At 37.2% G+C, this 24,990-nt stretch overlaps 3 protein-coding genes across 4 annotated transcripts; all 3 read right to left on the bottom strand.

Annotated features, from left to right (window-relative positions):
• Nucleotides 1–1,233: 1,233 nt before the first annotated feature.
• Nucleotides 1,234–7,904, bottom strand: LOC148426804 (protein MAL2-like). The gene is made up of 4 exons (XM_088410816.1): nt 7,672–7,904; nt 6,577–6,747; nt 3,188–3,388; nt 1,234–1,919 (listed from the first exon to the last, which is right to left on the bottom strand). The coding sequence occupies exons 1-4, from the start codon at nt 7,786–7,788 to the stop codon at nt 1,848–1,850; spliced, it is 561 nt and encodes a 186-aa protein (XP_088266942.1). The 5' UTR covers nt 7,789–7,904; the 3' UTR covers nt 1,234–1,847.
• A 2,259-nt stretch (nt 7,905–10,163) lies between these two features.
• On the bottom strand, nt 10,164–14,915 carry LOC148426803 (uncharacterized). Of its 2 annotated transcripts, XM_088412014.1 has the most exons (5): nt 14,823–14,915; nt 12,434–12,606; nt 12,258–12,341; nt 11,218–12,099; nt 10,164–10,756 (listed from the first exon to the last, which is right to left on the bottom strand). In XM_088412014.1, exons 2-5 carry the CDS (start codon nt 12,531–12,533, stop codon nt 10,377–10,379), a joined length of 1,446 nt encoding a protein of 481 aa, XP_088268140.1. In that variant the 5' UTR covers nt 12,534–12,606; nt 14,823–14,915; the 3' UTR covers nt 10,164–10,376. The 2 variants fall into 2 exon arrangements, with proteins under 2 accessions (XP_088268140.1, XP_088268139.1); XM_088412013.1 differs by lacking the exon at nt 14,823–14,915 and having other exon boundaries at nt 12,434–13,448.
• Nucleotides 14,494–23,171, bottom strand: LOC148426802 (collectin-10-like). Its single transcript, XM_088412015.1, has 7 exons — nt 22,988–23,171; nt 21,128–21,199; nt 17,780–17,851; nt 15,601–15,654; nt 15,371–15,466; nt 15,030–15,247; nt 14,494–14,921 (listed from the first exon to the last, which is right to left on the bottom strand). Exons 1-7 carry the CDS (start codon nt 23,097–23,099, stop codon nt 14,685–14,687), a joined length of 861 nt encoding a protein of 286 aa, XP_088268141.1. The 5' UTR covers nt 23,100–23,171; the 3' UTR covers nt 14,494–14,684.
• Between the last annotated feature and the right edge of the window lie 1,819 nt (nt 23,172–24,990).

Genomic DNA, 24,990 nt, shown 5'->3' with positions numbered 1-24,990 from the left:
ACACGCACGCACACGCGCACGCGCACACACAAACACACGCAAACACACGCACGCACGGGTGCATATGAATGCACACTTATAACGTGTTTGAAATATAGAGGCAAATATACAGATGCACAAGTAAGTGCATATCAGCAAATACACAAATTGTTTCATGTTGTACTGGCATTTTCTTTTTTGTTGTTATACATTTTTGAGGCAGTAGCAAGTGCTATATAGTATACTGTATATATCAGTATATGTATAGCGTATAGTATATAATATAAATATACTACTATTAGATTAGGGAAGCATTTACTTTTTTCCTAATACTGTATGTTTTGTTGACTGTAAGATAATTAATACGAAGCGTATGTTAAAAGTGTGTTAAAATACTTGGCCACGAGAGGTTGACAGTGAGCCAAGTATAAAGTGGAGACGAGTCCGCTTTTACAATCACAGTACTTGTACGTATTGTACCCATTTCCCTCAAAGTCAATTGTTATAACATGGAAAACTATTTTTCGACAATACTTGCTCAGACAAACAACCTCTTTTTCACCGGTCATGATGTACCCCCGTTGGCCCAGTGTTGTTAAATGAGTTAATCACCGTTTCTTCCTTGTTATGCACAGTTTACAACAGATTAGAAAAAAAGTCTATAATATTGTTGTTGTTCTTTTTTTAAGTGCGAAAGAGATTTGACCAATGATGTATACTTTTTACATCAACTTTGTATAAATAAAATGCCATAACATTTCTTTTTGGAAGATTTTATTACATTTTCACTTTAAAAACTATTATTTAACAGAATGTACTAAAATGGTAACAAAGGCACAATCAATCAAACATTTTATATAAAATTAGTAATAAATTATTGTTGCGATACAAACTGATTGCCTGCGCTTATTCTAACTAATTATAATAAAGCGGCAAGGCATGCAAAACGGATTATTGTATCATTATTTTGAATGGAAATTAACTTTTAACATGCATTGAAATAACAGTTTAGGTTATTGGTATGTTAAAATTATTTAAAACACTCAAATATTGGTAGGCTTAAGTGTTCGATCCCTCATATTAAGAAGATACACAATGATGCCAACTACTGTAATTAAGTATTAATACGTATAAAAACAAATACTTATGTAATTCTTTCAAACATCAATATTGGTTGTTGTTTTTTTTAATACTATCTGTTAAGGACAAACTACACAGTGACATAATTTAAAAAAGAGCATTTAGAAGTTCAAATACAATATCAATAGCATATATTTAAAAATTCAATAACACGTTAATTCTGAAGTACGTTTCCATTCTCTTTGCATCAGTGTTACAGAGCCTTTTCAAGGAAATGTTCAAGCATACGAAGTTTCTGTTGCGGATGAAATAAAAGTAGCATGACTCAGTGAGTTTAGTTAATCTGGAATTGGGAAACATGACTTTCAGTGAGGATGTGAACCCAGAAGAATAAGGAAGTGACAGTGTTGATATGAAAACAAAATAAAAACAAGTTGCATAAGCATCACTAACATGACTAATGTAAATGAAAAAAGCTAGTAGCACAGGTGTCACAATATGTCTAACGTACATGCCATTTGCACTGTCAGCATTTTTCAATGTTGTCTTTTGTACTCAGGACCCCTCTCAAACATGTTTGAGAGGTTAATGACCTCAGAATAGTGATTGGACGTTCTGTAATTCTAGTCCAATATCACAATGAAAATCAAGACGCAAATTGATCATACATGAGATGGGCATATTCCACTCCACACTGAACAGCAGCATGCATTATGACACAACAGTATTGTTGCATTATGTTTCCCCTGTTGCTGGACAACAGGTGCAAAATCAGTTTGAGTTTCAGTTTAAATCCTCCATCTCCTGAAGGCCATCACCAAACTGCAGCTGTAGCATAGTGTCACCACAAATGCAAATATCTGTAAGCGTAAACAAACAGAATGTAAATGAACCCGTTGGCCAGAATTATATTAAACATCAGCCTTACTTTAAATAAAGAACTGTATCAGCAGGCTAACAATCCGAAATACATTTTGACTGATATTAAAACACACAAATGTCTCATGAGAATTTTTTATGTGCTGGTAGCTACCCATAAAAGTATCACTATATATTTCATGATGTGAATCCTGTAAAATGTTTGTTTTATTTCCATGAATACTGTAAATTCAGCCCGGCAGTGTTTTGAACTGATTAGCAATTAAAATGAATCTGGACATATATATTATTAATCTCATTTGTTGATAGTACCAACAAGATTTCTTCCATTTCCATTTCTGATTAGTTTCCCCACTTTAACCTGAGCAGAAAGTGTTCTTACTGCACACATTGACTAAAAGTAATCTTTCTTTTCCTCTCAGTGACATCCTTGCATCACACTTCCGGTTATACGGTGCTTGTATCAACAATGACAGCATTTGTTGTCTGTTAATAGAAATTAACTTGACTAAATTAACTTGACTGACTGACAGGTTAATTTCTACCACTAATTTCTACCACTGAGTGATTTATTCCAATAGGTATTCTTTTGTATTTAAGTACTATAGCTATTAACTAATTTGCATGCATATATATTGTTTTTGCAAAATGATTAGTTAATGTAATTTGTACATGCACAATGGCAAAGGTAACTTGAAGAGCTGGGTCTCTGTATGAATGATGTTCATTTTCCTCTACAGCATGGCCATTATGAATGCCCGCATTTACATACAGTCAAGAATTCTTTTAAAATCTGAATACTGTATTGGCAATATTTTTTTAATGCTGTTCAAACATGTACACTGTTGCAAATAAATTCATATGTGGGTTTTGAAAAACCTGAATAAGACCCTTGCGTTACTCCTTTTCTAACCCGAATATGTGGTCATGTCTAGTTTATTTATAATCTAATAATAATTAAATCAATAATATAATCACATTCAGGTTACACGAGCTAAGCATTGATTCCTCCAAACAAACAAAGCAAAAAAAAAACAACAACAAAAAAAAACCTCAGACCCTCGAAGAGCCTCAACTTGGGAGCTTGAGGAAAACAATTATTGTATTGTTACTCTTGTAAATGACATGAATATAGCCGTTGTGTTAGTGAAGACACTTTATGGAAAGGTTAAAGGGGTTTAAATAGTATGAACAATACATATGCTGACAAACAAAAAAAGAAAGGCTTTGCAAAAAGATTTACACTCACCGTAGCCACTACGTTAATATTGAATTGGTTGCGAGTCAGCACAGTGAATACATTTCCCCGAGGGTAGTGTATACACATTACAGTCCCTGTGCTGTTTGGCAGGGGTGAGATGATGGCTCCTCCATTGGCTGCGGTTGTCGCTGCCTCCAGCACAAAGGCAGCAAAATAAAAAAGCAAAGCTACAAAATGGTAAAAAACATCCTGAAAGTCAAGAAGAGAACATGTTAGGAACGAAAATGGTACTCAGCACTCACATTGCCAACAAGACCTGAAAGATAAGTGGAAGGCCTGCTTGTATCCGAAGTTCACATTTTGTTTGCAGTGAATGACTTGAGAGACACTTTATACAACTACTCAACAACAGTTGCTCCTCTATACGAGCATTGCTCAACCTCATGAGCCAGTTAGGGAGTCCTTAAATCAGTTGTAGCTGGTATTGACCACACATGAGGATTTGTATTGTAAACATCGATTTACCATTGTTGGCCTTAAGCATTTTGCAAGGAGATTGAGAAAGAAAATTCACTCACACACATCACACCACAGGATAAATAATTAGAAGGAGAGTAATGTGTATTGTAAACATCGATTCACCATTGTTGGCCTTAAGCATTTTGCAAGGAGATTGAGAAAGAAAATTCACTCACACACATCACACAACAGGATAAATAATTAGAAGGAGAGAAAAGTTTCAAATTCGATTAGATATAAAGGCACCGCTATGACTCCACCGTTATTAATTATTTTGGTCAATATTAACATCACAATTATTCATCACGATTATTCATCATGTTTGGTCAAACATGTCTTTATTTCCCTTGTTTTAAACAAACTATATAAACAAGGCTTCAAGGCTTAATACTTACAAATTAATAATAATAAACTAAAATAAATAAATACATAAATAAATAACTTAATTAAATAATAAAATAAGAAATTCACCCAAAACATGGCCAAATCCTGGCACACAGGGCAACACAGCTAACGTACTTGCTGAGTACAAACCAATGAAAAAAATTACAACCAACCCCATCATTTACTTTTATGCAAATGTAATCAATCAGCAGTCAAATGTCATTTTCAGTCATTTCAAACCAAATGTATTCCAATTCGAGAAAGCGTCATGAAGATGTCCTGACTCCGCTTATGTGGCTGACGGATGCAATATTCCCTAAATGTTCCGAAACTTAAAAAAATTCTAATCGTTATACCGTTAACATTAATTGGATGGACCGATACTTTTGGCCTTAATTTTTGGGAATAAAAGTATGTCTTATATTTGGGTAATTGTGGTAATCTGCTCAAATTAGCAATGGTATATAGCACCCATATAGTATCAGATCAGACCACCAAGTAGGTAAAAGGGCATGAGCTAGTGGTGCCAAAACCCGGTCCTCAAGGCGCGCTTTCCTGCATTTTTTTTATGTTTCCGTTATCCAATGCAGATGATTCTAATAATCAGCTCGTCATAACACTCAAAAGATGCTTGATAGCGATGCTGATCTTTTGAATCAGGTGTGTTAAGAGGCCAGAAAGACCAAAACCATGCAGGATAGCGGTCCTCGAATTAAAACAAAATCTTCTTGGGTTTGTGCTTGGTAAGGGTTATAAACACAGGAAGTTTCCAAACATTTCGGGTGTCAAATTCAAAATAAATTGTAAAGGTTATATAAACATACAGGACAACTCTAGTGTGTACAGCGTAGTCATTAATTCCACACACTAAAACAATACACACACCACAAAAAGAAGAGAGGACAAAAAATTGAAATAAAGGGTTGTCATCATATTACATAGGGAAACAAAAGAGTGAGAGGGGAGTTTGTGTTGTCAATTCTGTGAGACTGTTGGGACAACAACAGCGAGGTCTTTGTTGTGTTCTGATGTGAGCTCAACATCCATGTCGCTCATTGTTCTGATGAAAACAAACAACACATGCTTGTCTTCTCCTGGGAGCAAAGCTTAGTTCCATGACCACGGCTAAGAGGCCAAACTTAACAGAAACTGTACTGGTTCCTGGGCTTTGCTTACAAAAATTTGGAATAAATACACAATATTTGCTCCAATATATCCAAACAAACACACGCATACACACACACACAACCCCACACATTTTACATCTTTGTCAGAATAAATGAGACTTGAAGTTTTCCCACAATGGAGCTCCTGGTAGGAATCCTAATTAATGACTTGTGATGACATATGACTACTAAGAAAACCGCTATTGTTACGAGAGCTTTTGTGGCGCATTTTGAATGATCATACCATTAATCTGGCCAATCCTTGAGAGCCAAGGAAGCACCATTTTGCACTGAACAAAAGGAAAACTGATATTTTGCAGGTTTCCTACACAGAACTGTTAACAGTTGCATAGTCCCAAGGTGATGTTAGCCGCCAGGCTAACAACGCTCTCAGTCCTCCTATGCAGTTTTCCTCATGACCGCGCAAACAACGACCATTAACGTGGACAAAAATCCTTACTTTTGCAAGCTATAACCAGGTGAGCACTGCAATTTACAAGTGAAAGTGAGCAATTGCCACACTTGAGCAAAAAAGCTTGCTTGACTGCATTACTTGCAAAGTTGTACTACCGCAACTTTTGAATGGGGCATTTTCCTTCTCCTGAATATTTACGTTTCATTTTATTTATTTATTTTATTTCATCATATGTTTTTTTTTTACAAAATAAGTATTTTAGGAACAAGGGGGGAAAAAGATCATAGAAACTTCCCATTCATTTCATTCAATTAAAGGAAAAATGCTATATTGGGAATTTAGGACACAGTGGACCAAAAAGGAAGTTATTTTACTGTATCTATTTTGTTTGATATTATTTTCAACAGTGTATTTACAGTCGACCTCCGTTATTCACGAGGAATTGGGACTAGGCCAGCGCACATAGCAAGATACCTAAATAATATTGACGCTAACTATTTTTTAAGATATACAGTATATATAATATGATGTTACTTCTCTGGCTTGCATGTGGATAGATTTTCCTCCATGTAGCCAGTTAGATAAAATGAGTTTGACGCTTCCGATTTAAACTGTGTTGGGCCGTCAGTTCAAACACTTACAAAGTTTGAAAGATTCTTTTTTTTTAAAGTGGTAGCAGCATCATAACTGAAGTTTTTATGATCAACCATTGTTAGTTATGCAACTTGTGTGCTGTATCCCATTGTACAATACTCTAAACAGATTTACACTTGCATCAAAGCTTCTGCTGATTTGATAACATAATAAATGTGTTAACATAAAACAGTCCAACTTTTTCCATACATGTCTGTATATTTAGTGTGTTCTTAAGTCAATCTTTGAAGAGCTTAGGCATAACACATTACCTGGCCTCTCGAAGAAACAAGCTAATGACAAACTCAAATACTACCTACCAAAAAGTTCCAGTCAATACTGATGCGGTCAGCCAGGCCGGTGATGAGGAGGATGAGGTAGGCAGAGGAGAGGAAGAAAGCAGTTACAGACACAAACATCACCCAGCCTTGAAGCAGTGGGACTGGCACGTTGGAGGAAGCCACCAGTATCCATACTAAGCCACCAAATAACTAGAGATACAAACACAGAACGTCAACAACTTACTCTCTCAGTCAGTGTTTCAAAATACTCCCGTAATGGCATATATACCTTGCTTTTAGTAAAGGGTACTTTAACATAATCACTGCAGTTATTGTCAACTCAAAACTATTACTATATAATGCAATTTTGCCAGAACATCGACCTCCTCCAAAATTACATTTCGAAAGTCAAACAACACCTGTTTAAACCATTCTTGTGTATGAAGTTACTGAATCAAGGGACACATCAGACATTTAAGCTTCTAAGGTGAATGTAACTACAGTAGTGTGCTTTGTTTTCTAGGGTGGGCGCGGTTTTGAATTATTTTTATACCTCTGCAGAAGGCTACTAATGACAAAGGCAAAAAAAAAAAGTGAGATTACGGTAATCACAGAAGCATAACTGCAATTCAATGTACTATGGGACATGATCTTGCTGCTCAGGTAAATGCAATTAATGGCATACGTCAACAATAAATTATGGCCACAATCTAGAAATATAATGATAATGAATATTATACTTATATTTAACTGTAAGTTGCAATAATTTTAATTCTAATTTATAACTAGGTTTCTTTCTTTTAGCTTTAAATTGTGACTTTTACATGGCCTCAAAGAAGTTTTAAGATGTTTTCTTATGGGTGATATCAAACGTTATTTGAGAAGATCACCTCTAACACAAGCAACAATGCTATAAAGGAATATATACTTACATGTCATTACAAAAACCTGCTAGTCACAATTCCAGCATGGAGATAAAGGAAAGCTAGTACAAATAAGGAAAAGCTCAAAGGTGTCATAGAGCATGAGATCACCTTGCAGTTCTAAAGGTCGTCAGGAGAGACCGCGAGGTTGCTCAACTCTGCCCTAAAACATCCACTATTTCAAGCCCATGAGTTCTTGATTAACACTTACTATTTCGAAGCAGATAAGCGCCCCAGAGTAAGTCCTAAGAACTTCCAATCCTAAAGGCAGGGAAATTGTAGGCGCTGGAAAGGTGGTGGCAGCAGGATTGGTGGCTGGTTCCGACATCTCTCCGTCCGCCTCTCTCTCTCCCTCAGCTCTTTCTCGGCCTCCTCTCTGGCTATCTCACCCCCCAGGGAACCCACAGGCACAAAAGGACAGGAGACGCGGGAGAAATTCCTCTGGTGTCATGTGTCCGACAGAACAGGTCGAACAGGTGCACCGGCCACTCCCTTGCAGCCTTTACGCTGCTTTCAAAGACATCCTGGAAGCCTCAATATCACAAATGGCATTGGTTTGATGATTGATGTTGATTACATCAAATGTTCAGAATAAAAAAAAAAAAAAAAACACTTTTTATTGAAACAAAAGTGCTAAAACTTCAAGAGTTGATCAATTGGAAAAGGATCCAAATTATGTTTCGGGCAGCTTTTTATACACTACCTTCAGGGTAAACCCATACAAAGAGAGGAAACTTTATATTCAAAAGACAATGTAAGAACTTTTTTCTCTTAATTTGGAAAATCTTTGAACTCCAAATACTGTGGACACAGAAAGGGGAGGATGATCTGCATTGTTTTTAATTTCCTTTTGTTTATTGCACATTAGCATACAGATAATGTTTTGTGGTAAATCATTGCTAATTGTTTTGTTTTAGTTTGCAAACAGAACAAAAAAGATCATTTGGAACTGAACAAACTTTTGAACTTTATGTCTGTAGTCATAGAGGTTACAACTACAAAAGTCTGTATGACTTATTCCTGTTTATCCCCTTTGAGTATGATTCATGCTCAGTTCATTGTTTTATTGCCGGTAAGGAATTCATTTCTTTCTTAGACTGATTTTGAATTCCAGTGATGCTTTTTTGTATTGCCTCTATTTCTTGTTTCAAATTAAAATTCGTTGAATCAAAATATAGTAACATTAAAAATGTTTTTTTTGTTTTATTTTTTGTAATTCCTATCACATCTGAAGGCAACAAGTCTGCACTTGATTGTCCAGTTAAAACACTAACTTATTACTTTTTTGAAGAAAGAAAATAAGGATGAGCTGGGTCATAACGAGCGGAAGTAATGGATTACTTATAAATGAACAAGAGAAGAAATGAAGCCAAATGAAAGGACAATGGTGTGGCTACTAGTTAACTAAATGCAGGAGCAGTCAAACAAGAAACTGAGTGCAGAATTAAAGCTGTTACTATTTTGTTGGAACAGCCTGCCACAGTTAATGTTTAGCCAGGATTTGGAATACAAAAATCAATATTAACATAACCTCCGCGAGGGCATTCTGGCTTTTTATTAGGATGGGTGGTGAATCAAGGGACACTACATGGGCCCATCACATGTTATCATGTTATTGTTTTTAAGAGTTCGACTCTTTACTTGGCAAATCTAGACAATCTTGATGGCCTTATATTTTCAAAGGAAACAAAATGGATGAGAGATGTGAGAAGCACATTGTTAACCTTTTTTATCTTCTGAAATTAGGAGAAACGAATCCAGTAAATAACAATTCCAGTTTAAAAAGACAAAACTAAATCAAGTACTGTCTTCCACAAACCAGGGGTCACCCAAGACCGTTGGACCTGTTCTAAAATTAGTTAATCAATAATGGAAGATTATTTTGTAGGAATATTATGGCTATAATAATTTGAAGGTAAGTGTTACATACTATATTTCCCAAATATTGTGAGAATTATTAGGCATGATCAGGGTCTTCTCATAAATGAATAACAACATACTGTAAAAATGTGATTAGAATACAGTAATGTGTTCAATAGTTCAATTGGTTGTTCAATAGTGTGCATACATTATTAAAATATATACTATACAAACAAAAACAATACAATATACAGTATACAAAAATCAGTGCAATGATTTTTTTCTGGAATCACTCTCTACCAATCAGGAAACACAAAAGTGTTTACCTCCTCCGCCTTCAAAGGACCCCGGAAGTTGGAAATTAAAATGTCATTGGAAATTAAAATGTCATATCTTCATAAAATAAAAATAAAAAAATGTGTTGGCGTGCAAACCTGGCATTAGGACAAAGGGAATTTTATGCTGGCATCGTAACACTAAGAAGCTGAAATATGATTGGACATAACGATATTATTATTATTAATAATAATAATAATAATAATAATAATAATAATAATAATAATAATTACAAATGACAGTAGCCTGTGAAGCCAAGTCACATGCAATTAAATGAAGACAAAAGACTGTTGGAAATATATATTTACACAATATTTTACAAATTTATACAGGTTTTTTAAATGCAGGTCAATGCTTTTGATGATTTTAGGCCTTCAGAATAGAGCCTCACACCTCAACACTGTTTTTTACACTTGAATGAGAGTACATAATGCTTAATATACAAAATAGAAAGTTCCTAACCCAACCCAACATTTCCAAAAAAAACAAACCTGTTAGTCACTAAAATTGGGTCAGTATTTCTGTTTATTTGTTTTGTTTATAGTCACAGTGGTTAACTACAGTGCTCATATTTACAACAGTAAAAAATGTTAAAATTCAGTTGTGGTGGTGATAGTTTGTAGTTTGATCTTGGATTATTTCGACTTTCATCACTTCCTGATAGTGCAGATGATAGTGCAGCATGCAGTGCAGCACTATGCACAAACAGACACACGTATTTTAATCCTCACAAATCCAAGAGAGAGATTCACCACAAGGCATGTCATTCCAGCCCATCCCTGAATGTGACAGCTCCACACAGTCCTCGAGACTGTCAGAATCATTAGGCTCCCCTTGTTGCCAGAATCCTTCAAAGTCTAGCTCCTTCCCATTCACCCACTTCCACTTGCCCTCATGCTCCAAGTCAGAAAGCCCAATCCAGACTCGATCGTAATATGCAGAGAGAAAATCCCGCTCCTCTTTCGTGGTGACCATGACCAAATCACCTCCTCGGTCTTGACAGTCTCTTCGACTCATTTTCCATGACTTAGTTTGTCCTTCCTCAGAGACGTAGTAGCATTTCTCCTTGAATTTGACCCACTGTGACGGGCAAAGTTTTTCTAAAAAGGAACACAAAAAGTTTACTATTTTAATGCAATGCACTCACACAATTGATGAGCTCAATTGCCAATATATGAGTGGCATCAAGAGAACAGTATGGATGGATGGATGGATGATCGATAGACAGACAAACAGATCTTTTCAGTTTACTCACCCATGTCCGTTATTAAGGGGGCAAACTTGGATGGATTGATTTAATGGATGGATTTTAAAAAGATGGCCACACTATTTAAGGATTAATGTCAAAATGAAAAGCATCAACCGAGAGAATCGTTAATAATCATCTAATAGTCTTTCATGCGATACAGGTCTTATTTGTTTCTTCTCAATGGATGGTGAAGCTTCAGTGTTCGGTCAGTTTTTTATGTAAACTTAAATTGTGGTGAGCAAGAATCTCAAAGCAGGAAGGATGAATGTTTATAACCAAGTTTCAACTTGTTTTTAACTGTATGGTACTCACCTGCTCCGTTCCGATTTAACTCTCGAGCCTCCTCCTTTAAACCGTCTCGACTTTCAACCGCTTTGCTGAATCGGCTCTGCAGTACCTCCATCTCTTTGGTCAGGTTGCTGGACACCAACCTCAGTTGGTCTCGCTCAACCGTGAGGGTGTCCCGCTGTGTCCTTAGACTATCTCGCTCGGTTTGGAGGGTATCTTTCTCACTTTTAAGGCCATCTCGCTCACGTATGAGAGCTTCTTGTTCCTTTTGGAGGGTGTCTTTCTCATTCTTGAGGGTGTCTCGCTCATTTTTAAGAGCCTCGTGCTCCCTTTGGAGGATACTTTTATCATTCTTGAGCGTGTCCCGCTCACTTTTGAGAACTTCGTGCTGAATTTGAAGGGTGTCCCGCTCACGTTGGAGGGTATCTTTTTCTGTCTTTAGGGTGTCCCGCTCACGTTTGAGCTTTTCTTCCTCATTTTTGAGGACGCCTTGCTCAACTTGAAGGGCGTCTCGCTCATTTTTGAGGACATCTTGCTCATTTTGGAGGGTGTCCAGCTCTGTCTTGAAGGTTCCTTGTTCATTTTTGAGACTGTCACGTTCATTGTGGAGCATGTTCCGCTCATTTTTGAGAGTGTCCCGTTCGTTGTGGAGGGCGTTTCGCTCATTTTCTAGAACGTCTCGCTGGTTCTGAAGAGAATCTTTCTCATTCTGAAGGCGGTCGCGCTCACCTTTCACAGTGTCCTTCTCCTTAGTCAGAGAACAAAGATTAATCTCTAACTTTTTATTGCTCTCTAACAAATTGTTATATTTGCCCTGCAACTGAAAACATTGTGAGGTTAGATTTGGACACATGGTGAGACCAATGGGCAGTGTGTCAGTGTCTTTTGGAGAGCCAAATCCGATGCCTGTAACAGAATGAGCATATTTTGAATCATAAAAAAAAAAAAAAAAACACAGGTGAATGCTGGTATCAATAACAAGTGTTTATGAGCTTTTGTACATCCAACAATGACATAAGTACAACGTTACTTGGACTAGAAATCATGTCAAGACATGTACTTACACTGGCCCATCATGGCGATGATGACAACCAGCAGCAGAAGATAGAGCAACCCCACACACACCGCAACAGCTCCAATCCACATTACTGCGTTACAATTAAGAAATGCAAATCAGCAATGTTAAGTGGTAATGTTTGCTTATCTCGCAGCATATACAGTAGGGTCTGGTTATTCTTACCTGATTTTGAATATCTTCCTCCATATTTTGTTTTAGATTCCATTAACTCCCAACCATCTCCTGTAATCATCCCCAATTTGTTGTTAAATGTCACTGACATGTGTCTGAGTGGTATTGACACCCTCTTTCTTCACAAGTGTTGCAACAAAGAGTATTTGAGGAAGTTTGGGCATCTGCTGAATCAGGGAAGATAAAAAAAAAAAGAAAAAAGGAATGGGCACACCTTTTGATAGACTTAAAGGAGAAGTCTGTATCAAAGTTATGACCCAAAGTGAATGGAGTATTTTATTTGTTTTTTATAATATGATGTCAACTGTCATCTCTAGAGACGAACTGAAATGTATTTATCTCGAATGAGTAACTTATAAAAAATTGGGACATTTGGGTCTGAATCGTTAACATTATAGTACTGTCAGCAAATTCATATTTCCCTTTGCAATAACAGGAAGTCAACAGACTCTGCGCATGGGCAAAAATTGCTCTCATGTATGATATTACACTCCTTACTCAACAGTTAAAAATCTCACCTTCAAAACAAAGTCCTCTGGACCGTCCAAAATCTTACCATCAGAAAATTATACAGGTATATCTTCCCACGATCACAGGCAGGGGGTCACTAGGTTTAGACAGGGGGGCCTAATCTTAGCTTTGTTCTTTACACTATACACAAACACAGTAAATACACATGGAGGATTAATGACCCCCAACCCCCTCCAAATGACACAATATACGTATGTACACAGTGTATGCAAAACATAATTTACAAAGTAAGCCAAACCAAACATTTTCAATTACCAACAAAATTAGAGGGGAAATGTTACCAATTGTTAGAAATTGTGCATTTTGTCTCCATGTTACCATGGATCGAGCCCAAATGAATTAGCAATTATGCGGTGACCCAAGAGGCATGTTTTTTTTTTTTTTTTTTAAAGGATTACCAATAATAACTCGCGCAAGAAGTATCAATTTAGTTTGTCTTTGTATCCAGAGTTTAGCAAATATACAAAAATCAGGATCTGGGCTGTTTTGGCTTCTAAGACTCTAACCTGGTACTCCTCAACCCGCAAAGCAGACTAAAGGCATTGGTTATCCCCTGGCAAAGTATTTTACTGTATACATTTGTCCAAATAGTAGTTATCATCCACTCCCTCCGTTTTCAGTCCAGATCGGGCCACGTGGACGAAAAGATCAGCCGTCCAAGGTCCTTCTTCGGCCTTCGTCTCCCCCTCATCCTATAAACACTTGCATATCTATAATATTATCCAAAGTTAAAATGACCCACCCTGGTAAATGTAAGTTATGACTGAACAATCTGTTCTGAGTGAAAACACTTCCAAAATACTGGTTAAAGGGAATGTATAAAAGTGAACTTAAACTGTGAAAATTCAAAATTAACATTTGAAACGCATAGTATTATATGATATACTGTACTTGTATAAAAGCAAAATTTCAAAGGTACATTAAAACAATGTTAAATGGTAATATCAAAACAAATAGGTGTTTTATGACATCTTAGATTATTCAAAATCAATTCAACACCTATAAAGACATAGGTCTCCAAAAACAGTTGGGTCAAGAACCAATATTGGTCAAAATGTATAACCAACTTTCTGGCTTGTTTTAAACAAAAAAACCACACATTTGGGGTTTCCGTCTCCAATTTTTTTTTTTTTTTCTGCCAACTTTTTTTTATTTTTTTTTTAGAGTTTACACTCTTGTGAGTCAGACATCTTTGCTCATGCCACAATAACTGCTTCGAAGTTCTCTTGAAGCTTTTGGTGCACATGTGCCTACATGATTAAGGAAAATGATTCCTCAATTATGTTGTGAATCAATAACAAAAGTAATATTAAATTGGTCATCATGACAGGCTAATATTAATTATCTTTTTATTTGCTTAGCTAGAATTATTCTCCTGGTCTTAGATATATGACGCTCCTCCCCTGAAATGTTTCATTTTTATTTCCATACTCCTAGAGGATCTCCAAAATACTTCTGTGAAATCCTTTAGACTTATGCTCCACTTAAGCGCAGTCCTGAAAATTTTACTCAGTCACCCAAAAATTCTAGCATTTATTGATACATGAGGTCCATAATCTATGGGAATTAACTGTTGTGAAAGTAAAGTGAAAACCATTGACTTTTTTTTAATGAATATAGTACATTATACAATATATCTGAGGTGAAACTTAAATGGGCACTCGTAAGCCTAATACCTAATTTATTGAACTGTACATACACGAAAGTCTGTTCAGTCACTAAACATGCTTGAGGGGATGTCCCCCCTCCCTCTTATTTTACTTTTTGGAAATTCACAAATGAAAAACATGGCCATGTCACACTCCACATGACTCCATGTCCCTGTGCTGAGCAGCTCCACACAGCTCACGTTTTGCCCGGGTGAAGCGAGCTCCTCATCTTGACTCCATGCAGTAAAGCCCTTGAGTGATTTTGAATCTGCATCTTGGGAACTGTTTCGTCCATCGTCCTTAAGAACAACGAAAGAAAAACAATGAGTGACCAAATTTCCACAGAATATTTTTATTTCCTCGTAATTTTTTTGTCAACAGTGAATGTGGAGGAACTATGTACATACTAAAAGTGTGCCTGTGTTTTCAAGCTGCACTCCGATGTAAACCCTTGTTAGTCCAGACTGACTGATATAATCGGCTATAAGGCGGTTACTATCACTATTATTCGGCATGGCCAAGATGCCGCCTCTCAGCTTGCAGTTCGTTGAAGCCTCCTTGAACTTTTTGGCCTCCTTCACCAACAGGTAGTAGTGCTCATCACTCTCGATCAGGCCCAGCATGACTGGACAAGAGTAGAGAAATGAAATGAGTACATTTATATTACTGCATAGGAAAACAGCACCTCCTTGAATGACAAGCGGCTCAGGTACATTTTATTCAAATAAATCAAGTTGAACAAACTCACTGTTCTTGACAATGTTGAGTGCATTCCTCAACTTGCTCAAATTGACCTCTATCTGTCCAACCACCCTCCTGTATCTTCCACAGTCACATGTTGTGCCTAATTGATGATACAGAATATCTTTACTGTGGGCAGAACATCTTTTATTGCTGAGCCTTCTGCCACAACACAATTATGATTGGTGACAAATATTTCAACACAACCACATCTGTCAACTGCTTCACACTGCTTACCTGCTTTCCCCTTCAAACCCGTGGGTCCAGCTGAGCCCGAATCTCCTTTGTCCCCTACAGAGCAATGCATGACGTTAAGTAGTGCAGGTTTATCAGGGAAATGCCAAACAGGTGTAATAGATAGCCAACCAGGTAAAATACACTGACACCCACGTATACAATTCCATTATATTTCAGTCTTCTAATGAAAGTGTAAAATTATAGAATCCCTGAAATACAGTAATAGAGATGAAAAAATATGTCAGTAACTCTGCTATTCCACCTCCAACTGGATTTTTCCAAGGTTTTTTGGTTGTACTAATAGAATATCACCAATAGATGGTGACATCACACATGTAGAATTTTAGAATTTCACCAGTGAAGTCAACAGTACATCATTGAAATGATTTTATATAGTTTTTCAGTGTAAGCAAAACCATCTTGACTCCATGCAGGTGATTTAAAGGAGACACACAAGAATTGTGCACTAGTGATTCTTAACCAGTTAGGGACATGTTTCTTAATCTCATCTACCAATTACCTGGTCAAAATCAAACATACAATACATAAACATACTCAAACATGATAATGTGATGACACTCCAGTTGCTAACTTACCTGTGGCAATAAAAGTCATGGTTTTGGTTGGTCTACCCTTTAACCTTAAAAGGCAACTCTGCTTCTTACAATGAACTCTTTTGTTCAAGGTGTTTAATGAGCTGTGACCTCACCGTTTGTGTGTTACAAATCTACTTTTCCTGTAAGCATTTATTAAACCTACGTTTACAGAGAAAAGTGATTGCTCACAAGGCAAACGTAACACTCGTAAAGACAAAACAATCAACCGCAAAGGAAAAACACAACAGCATGACATGATTTGTTCCTCAGTGTGGTAACCTCAGAGGTAGGTGAGAGGGGAGCACAGTTCCAAACATTAATGTGCTGTGTATTTTCCTGTTGTGCTGTGGAAGCTTAGGAAAGGACACCCAGTGGCCACAATATTAAGTACACTCACATAAAACATTTGATTTAGTAGCTCGAGGCCACTGAAAAGGGGCGCTTCAAGTTGAAAAGGGGGCACATGGAACTTTTTCATTCAAACTAAGAAAATATAACACGTGCAAAAAATGATCGTTTGTGTCCATTCATTACGATTTCGTAACACCTGACTGAACTATTGTACGTATGGGAATGGTACAGCTAAGAGACATCCCAGGGGTAAACAACAGATGGAGTGATCATTTTGAAATTTTCTTTTCGGCTGGGAATAAGCTACAACCATATTCTGAAAAACAATACAATGCATTTTTAGGCTATATGAAAACAAAATACTATATGGCAAATGCAACAAAAAAAATATATATAAATATGAAATAAATAATTTGGGGGCTTGGTACAAAATTGCAAGGCAAAACACCTGGAGAATTGAAATGGTCTACTTAAATTTACATTAAAATTGTCTTTCATCATTATCTGGGCCTGTTTTTAAACACAAGGCTATTCTGTTATGGGGATCAAAACCGGTAGCTCCACCGTTTTTTTTTTTTGTTTTTTGTACCTTCTGCCATCTAGTGGAAGAACATTTAATTCTTTTGCCTGTAAATTGACTGGCATTAGAACTTATATAAACAAAGACACATCATATTTGGTAACTACATAATGCCATTACAAATTATGTAAAGATTGACCTTATTTTTTGTTTTTAATTATCCTGAATTCATGATAATCTCTCATGGTTCAGGTTACAGGCAGCTGCCCACAAAGCACAGGCCAATTTAAAAACAACGAATGGGATAAAATCTAATGTAATTCTTGGTCGGTGGGGTATTTTGAAAATGTCCTGGTACTAACTGCGGCTATTTAAACAGTGTCTGGCCAACACGTTTGACAGGTGCCATCTTGCAGCCCAAGCGGCATGATACATGTTTTGCAATGCAGCAGTATTCTTTGTTAAGGCATATTTTGGAAACAGCCAGTGTAGTGCATGACTGTTAACGCTTACCTAATATGGCAGCCAGTTAGTGTCCGGTCTATCGTTTTTGTTTTTTTCTTAACTTGCAACATTTTTGCAGACACTTTCAAAACGTTATTATGCCTGCAATAATAAATTACAAAAAGTAACATAGGTTATAGCTATGATTAAGCAATGAATATGTACTGTATTAGAGTGGAATATATGAATGACTTTATCGATGTCATACCTTGATCTCCACTAGGTCCCATCTTTCCAATGTGACCAACATCACCCTTGAGCCCCACTTCCCCTGACATTCCTGGCAATACAGAAAAAGAGTGAAAAGAAAAGAAAAAGAACAGAAGAGATATTCTCAACATCTTTAAAAAAAAGTTAACACATCATGCAAAGAAAAGATGGCACAGTGTTTTTTGTTCCTGATATTTTACAAGAGCAATAATAATAACAATAATAATAAAAATAATAATACATATGGCAACATTTTCTTTCATTAATATGTGATTTTCGTGGTTCGCATGTCCACAGCACAGTTAAGGGACCCGAGTTAATTTTCATCTGGCTCCGGCCTCCCTGTGTGGAGTTTGTATTTTCTCTCTGAACTCGCATGGGTTCTCTCTGGGCACTCCGGCTTCCTCCCACACTCGCAAAAACATGCGTGGCAGGTGTATTGGACACACTAAATTGTGATTATGATTGTGTGCGTAAAAGGTTGTTCACCCCTCTGTGCCCTTCATTAAGCTGGCAACAAATTCAAGGTGTGCCCTGCCTAATGCCAGGCACCAGCAAGCCGGCGACCCTAGTGAAGATAATTTAATTTTTTTCCACAAAAAACTTGGTGTAATGGTCAGAGGCACTGCAAGACATTGTTCTATGGGGTGGCCTGGGTCAAACAATTGCAACCTCAGTGAGGGGCAGCCAAATTTGGCATGTAGAGTCAGGGTTAAACAAAATGATTGTGTTTTGTTAAATTAGGTTAAATGTAAATGTGCCATTTATAACATATAACTGGCAGTTGTCAATGAGTATGACAATAGTGCGTGTATGCTACTGCAAAAATGGCAGAATAATCTGGAAAAAAAAAAAAATTCTGTGTGTGAGCATGGTCACAAAGACAGTGGCCCTGGTAGTGGTGCGACATGGACCAAAGAAGACATTATCGCTTCATGCCATCCTTTAACAGTCATGTAAATGCAGTTAATTGGGGTGTTTTTTTTTTTTTTTTTTCCATATTCATGGAGGTACCCAGATCGGTGCTGCTCCGAATTTGTTTGAGCCAGACAAAAGCATGTGCCCTAGTATCTCATCCTATCTTTCAATTTGATATTTGCAGTTTGGCAGGTTGTTATTAATTCTCCTTTTAAGTTTGAAGTGAGAAAATGGCTGTATTTTAATAATGTAAGTAATTATCCATGTCAGCACACACACACAAAAAAAAACATTTAAGTCAAACCTCGTTATATTCTGCATGGAAAACTCCTTTTTTTCTGACCAAAACCCACAGATTCCAACAACTTCGTACTCAAGGGTTTAAAGTGTGTGTGTGTTTGTGTGTGCGTGTGTGTGCATGTGTATATAAAGTACAGCCAAGCCATGGCCTTCTGCTGTGATTATTTCCTCAGGAAACTATTCCACTGGAAATTAATGATTTTTGAAATAGAAAGTGACACATTGGAGAGGACTGTTGCTTTAAAAGAGAAGTGGCACACAACCTCACACACACAATTACAAGTTTATTTGCTTCTTGATGATGTGTAAGAAATGCTGTTGAAATTATACAGTAGAATAAAAATACAGTAGAAAATATCTATTAAATACAAGTAGTACTAAATGTATAAGTTAAAATGGTTTTAAAATGAATACAGTATTATGATTCTCTGCTTTTTTTAGAAAGTGGATGTGTAGCTTTGTCTTCGTTGTGTTAAGAGTTGACAAATGTTGTTTTTTGTCTGCTTACACTAGCCAGTTAAACTGTTCATCCATCTTTCAGATAACACTTGTTCCTATCGCTGCTGTTGCTTTTTATAATGGCCAAACCCTCCAACTGGCTTAACGTCTGGATTCCCCATGCAGCTGCTCGGGGATAAAGAGGTGAAAGGCCTCATTTTTCATTATGAAGGCCCATTTGAAACCACTTAGAGCTAGTTAAATACAATCACATGGATGGTGAAGGGACATTCCAAACTGCGACAAAAGCCTGAATTTTATATTGCTTTTTCAGTTGTCTAACTCTTGTATACTGAGCCAAATTTTTCATTTGTCAACGTTTGCTTCAATGCTGGCTTCCACATAACGGTAGTTAACTCCCACAATAACAAATTCACAGCTCAAATGAGAGTTTTAACTTAAATGAGGGGATGGAGGGGGCGTTCACTACTGTTTGTTGACATTAATATACCAAGAGCAACGCATTGTTTTTGTTTCCAGGGCATTAGCTCTCCTTTAGTCCCTCTTAAAATTCCCAAATTAAGCCACGTTTTCCTGTAAAATCTCTTCAATTAAAAAGGGGAATTTATGCGTCATCTGCTCTTGACATTCTGCAGTTAAGATGTTGGAGGCTACGTTGGTGCTACAATAAGTTAGTGTACACACAGAAACCATAATGGCCGACTACACGGCACTGAAGTCACTCCAAGTTGAATAATATTTACATTTAGTACTTACATTTATGAGATTACTTGAGGATTTGTGGACAGTCATCGTGTGTCTGCGCGAATGTCTGTGTGTGTCTATTGGTGTTTTACTCTGTTGTCACTGGCGATCCAATAGAAGGGCAGCATTAAAATAATGTTTTCACTTGAAAAGCTCTATTGTTGATCTCAAATCATGCACCTTTTATAAAGTATCAGGTAACTACAATGGTTTTAGGCATGTTGTTAATGGAATACCTCTCTGATAATCTGTCAATCAAAACCTAAAATTTTGGGGGGTAAAATTCAAGATGTCTTGTTCACTATGGAATTATATTTGTGCCACAATCGCGAGCGAGCAAAGAAAGATTTTGAGCGAGCAAAAACAGATGTTGAGTGCAGAAAAAAACTGAGTGAGCAAAAATAGATTTTGAGCTCAGAAAAAATTATTGAGCGCAAAATGATAAGCGTTTGAGTGGGCAACGATGGATTTTGAGCACAGAAAAAAATTGCTCGCTCAAAATCTCTGATTGCTCGCTTGCGGTAGCCCCCTCTCTCTCGCTCAACATCTTGCTCTCGCTTGCCCGAGATGTGTCCCCTCTGCGCGCGCGCTTTTGTACCTTTTATACCTTCTGAGGTCGTATCAGACCCATAGATGACAGCTGCAAATCAGGGAATCACCTATGTGGATTTTACACCTACCCATTTCACAAGCGCCTATTGTGTTGAACGTTGTTCCTGCTGTCTTGCAATTAAAAGAATGTTTGACCTCAGTGAGATAGTGAGGTTCTATTTTTACAGAACGTTCTCACTTGAAATGTCTTCAGTTTGTAGAGGGAATGTGGTGACTTTGTTTGGGGCTTGTTGCCTTTGTTCAACAGGATGGGTTACAATATGGAGGGCAAAGGTAATGCAGACAATGATAAAAATGATCCTAGTCATGCTACCTGGATGTCCTGGTGGTCCTTCCTTTCCCATTCTGCCCTCATCTCCATCGTATCCAATCGTACCTTGGTCTCCTGCATACAGGAAGAGGATAAAAGAAGAGGAGGTTACGCCAAACAAATTGGATTTATCATATTGTGTATATAAAATTCTCTTGTGTGCACATACTTGATAACTGATCTGGAATTCAAAATTGAGGGATGTGATGGTATGCAAGTTCTAATGTAAGTTTAATCCTTTGTGGATGTGTTTTTTTTTATTCTGAATGTCTAAAAAAAACGGCCTATTTCTTGTTTTAAGCAAAAAGTTCCATTGACCTATTAATTATGACATCATCTTTTGAAGTTAAAAACAAAAATGAGGTGTACAAGAGAGGTTTTGGCTACATGGGATGTCTGATGTCACTGCCAAGGACACTTTGTAACCTAGGTGCTGGGCAAATGCAGGATAGCAACAAACATTTTTGAACTGGGGCATATTAAGACTCTTACTTCTGGAAGGCTTATTGGCTTAATTAGTTTAGAATGATTTTCTTTTCTGTACGCCAAAATGAAATGTACACAGTAAGCTAAGTAATTCAGGCTCTGCTTTACTTAGATGGCAATTATTGCGGTTATTTATGGTGTAATGTAGCTTACCATCAAGGATTTAGAATTTAGGCATCAAGAAATACAATAAAGGGAATTATTTCCAGACTCAAACAGCAAATTAACCACTACATATTTGAATCAAAATAAAGTTAAATGTGAAATATCTTTCTTTTGGTGCTTTGGACTTGTAATTATTATACTATTTTGCTCAATATATGTAGGTGTATAAGATGAGATGGGTACAACTAATTGAACAAAGAACACTCATTATTTCTCCAATAAGCCGCCAAACAACATTATAAAGTAAATCTTGTGTAAACACCCATCTTTGCTGTTAGTTGCAAAGTTCCCAGAGTTCATCTTCCACACGAAGTAAATATAACTGAGGTAAATCAGTTTTTTTTTTTTAACTTTTTATGAAATTTAATCTCTAAGTTAATACTTTATTTTTGACAGCCCAATTTGATCCCTAACAGTCAGTGTTCCGTTGCTTACATCTTGTGGCCATCTAAAAATAGGGTGCCATGCACATCTATGTAAAAGTACGAGGTAATATGAAGCTTGAAAAAGAGGCACCGAGAAAGAAAAGTGACAAAGCGTGACGGCTGTGTGCACCACAAAACTCACTTTGCGGATCACTCGTATAATACTTCGGCAGTTATTTGTGTCAGGGAGTCTTGTTCAAATAATCAGTTTAGTTCAGTGGCAGCTGTCTAAATACACACCGTTTCAATGGGACTTTTTCAGTGCCACCACACACACAAACAGGTTCTAACTTCCTCACTCACTCTCTCCACGTCATCTTGGCACAAAAGTGGGAAAAAAATGCTGCTTGACTTTGCCTGGTGTGTGTTTTATTAGCTCTGTCTGAATCAGCAGGGGAATAGGCTACTGGATGTTGTAAAATGGAAAGGCATTCCCTCCTAAAAATCTGTGGGGTAGCAGTCAGCTCGCTGTTAAATGACAGGACATTACATGCTGGGTACCTTTATCAACAACCCTATAAAGCTCTTCAGAAATTATCCTTGGTGTTTCCTTGGAATTTTCCATTCCGTCTTTCTTCTGACCACATACAGACATTAACAAAACCAAATTGGAAGAGACAAGTCAACTTGTTAAATAGCCTTGTCTGAAATGAAAAAGTATTTGCATCGCTGTAGCCCCCGTTTATTGAGAGTTATAATAACCTAGGTGGAAGTGTACTATTTTAACCCTTTTGTTGTCATGCATAAGCAAGGCTCACATTAACAGCATCCTGTATACGTGTTTTACCTTTAGCTCCAGGTATGAGGGAGTTGTTGCAGACCTGAGGAGATGCAGAAACAGAAAAGAACGCCGCTGTAACACAAAATAAAAATAACCCACTTGTGTGTCTTGCCATCATGTACCAAAGGAAATTTGTGAGAATTGTATATGAATAACGCCTCCTCTATGTTAGTGTGTGTCTACCGGGAGATGTAAGTCAGTGTTAGACTAACAAGCAGATATCTTTTGGTTAGAAAACACTCTGTATCTCACACACCCGCGAACACACACACGCACGCACACACACACACGCATGCACACACGCACAAACATTCTTGTTTACATGGCCTTATCAGACCCTTGTCATACTATCAAATAACACTTACCAGAGTGTGGCATTCCTCTAAACTCAAGTCATGTTAATTAACATGAAATTCACCAGCTTGGAATCACAAGCTACTGTATACTTTTTTTTTTTTTTTTTTGTCATTTTACTTTGATACACTATGATTTATGGCCTTCATTCTTCAACGTCAAATCCAGGTACTGTGGACTGTGCATCTTTAAATTATTTCAAAAACAGGTACTTATTTCACATTAATGCTACGTTCACAACCAACACCAAAGAAGCATTTCACCACACTTCATTCGCTAGTGTTTCATCATGGAGGTGAACAGGGAACTGGATGCTTTATTTGTGTGCACCGGCAAAAGGGAAGGGCGTCGCTTTTGTGCAGTTTACAGTACGTCGGGAAAGCGGAGCACCGCTGACCACTTCCACTTTTTTTCTGTGAGTGTGGCGGAGCCAATCTTTTCTCCTACAAGACCTTCAGTTTTTCCTTGAGTCGTGTGTCCCTCACTTTGCGGAAAAACTCAGCTGACTAAAACTGTGCTAAATACGTTGGTTAATGCTGAACTATTCCCATTTTGGCACAATCCAACCGCTGCTAAAAAAAGAAGTAAATGTGCATACCAGGTATCCCAAGTTTTATTTTATACAATTGTCCTCATTCAGGTTGATGAAAGGTGGGCAAGGTGGATACTCCATCAACTGGTTGCAAAATAATGACAAGCAACCACTGACACCTTGATTTTACAGGGAACTTAGAATCTATCAACCAAGTGTATGGGCAGCATGGAGGAGTTTGCATGTTTTCACCATGCCCAGGTGACTTTTCTCCAGGTACTCTGTTTCTCTTCCACATTCCTAAAACATGCATGGTTGGTATAATGGACACTCTATATTGTCCTTAGGTGTGTTTATGAGTGTGAATGGTTGTTTACCTTTGTATGCCCTTTGATTTGATGGTAACCAATGTGGCCCGAAAACAGCTGGGATAGGCTCCAGTGTGCCATGACTCTTGTGAGCATGCTTTTGTGTACGCTGATTGTAATGTTCTGTATATAGGGCAGAAATGCAAATGTAAAAGAATTTGTGATCATGCCTTCATTGAAGGTAACAGAATCAAATATTTTACCCTATAATTGACAGGTAATCTCTTGCTCAAAGTTTACCTGTGATCATGAGGGCAAGACAATAGTGGTTGACAACAGTCCAAAAAACAAAGGGGAAGAATGAATGTTTGCTTGGATTTTCAAAATGATTGTTTAAAAAAAAAAAAAAAAAAAAAGCGATGGATCTGCTTTAAAACTGTATTTTTATTTTGGCCCATACCACACCCCTACACATAATTTAGTGGAAATTGGTTCCATATTTCTTAGCTGTGTGTTGGCCATCTCCTGAGCCGATATTGAAACAGACCCAAGGATGAATAGGCCCTCTGTTTTTCTTTTCGTATCACACCGAATGTCATCAGATCAAAAGGCTTTTTTGAGCTCCGAACTGTTGCCAATATGTGTTTGGCAGACCAGTAAGACAACACAGGCACAAAACCTATGCATGAACAAACTCTGGTTTCTCAGTATGCAGCCATGCCTGTGATTAGAGGAATTGAAGGAGGAAAACAAGAAAAGAGACAAAAAGGAAGTTAATCTGAAAAAAAGAGGACTAATTAAAGAAGAAGACATTG

Source organism: Hippichthys cyanospilos, chromosome 3, assembly GCF_059441005.1.
Source record: "Hippichthys cyanospilos isolate Australia breed blue-spotted pipefish chromosome 3, RoL_Hcya_1.0, whole genome shotgun sequence".
Taxonomy (NCBI): domain Eukaryota; kingdom Metazoa; phylum Chordata; class Actinopteri; order Syngnathiformes; family Syngnathidae; genus Hippichthys; species Hippichthys cyanospilos.
The sequence above is the reverse complement of the archived record's forward strand: the minus strand, read 5'-3'. Positions and strand labels throughout refer to the sequence as shown.

What these genes read in the sequence shown, in the direction of transcription:
- LOC148426804 (XM_088410816.1), bottom strand. Translation starts at nt 7,788, where the DNA reads ATGTCGGAACCAGCCACCAATCCTGCTGCCACCACCTTTCCAGCGCCT. An exon ending in CGCTTATCTGCTTCGAAATA is followed by an intron (nt 6,748 to 7,671) that starts GTAAGTGTTAAT and finishes TTGTATCTCTAG; the next exon opens with TTATTTGGTGGCTTAGTATG. An exon ending in GTATTGACTGGAACTTTTTG is followed by an intron (nt 3,389 to 6,576) that starts GTAGGTAGTATT and finishes CTTGACTTTCAG; the next exon opens with GATGTTTTTTACCATTTTGT.
- LOC148426803 (XM_088412014.1), bottom strand. Translation starts at nt 12,533, where the DNA reads ATGTCAGTGACATTTAACAACAAATTGGGGATGATTACAGGAGATGGT. An exon ending in AGGAAGATATTCAAAATCAG is followed by an intron (nt 12,342 to 12,433) that starts GTAAGAATAACC and finishes ATTGTAACGCAG; the next exon opens with TAATGTGGATTGGAGCTGTT. An exon ending in CATCGCCATGATGGGCCAGT is followed by an intron (nt 12,100 to 12,257) that starts GTAAGTACATGT and finishes ATTCTGTTACAG; the next exon opens with GCATCGGATTTGGCTCTCCA.
- LOC148426802 (XM_088412015.1), bottom strand. Translation starts at nt 23,099, where the DNA reads ATGATGGCAAGACACACAAGTGGGTTATTTTTATTTTGTGTTACAGCG. An exon ending in CCTCATACCTGGAGCTAAAG is followed by an intron (nt 21,200 to 22,987) that starts GTAAAACACGTA and finishes TCCTGTATGCAG; the next exon opens with GAGACCAAGGTACGATTGGA. An exon ending in ACTCAACATTGTCAAGAACA is followed by an intron (nt 15,248 to 15,370) that starts GTGAGTTTGTTC and finishes ACTCTTGTCCAG; the next exon opens with TCATGCTGGGCCTGATCGAG.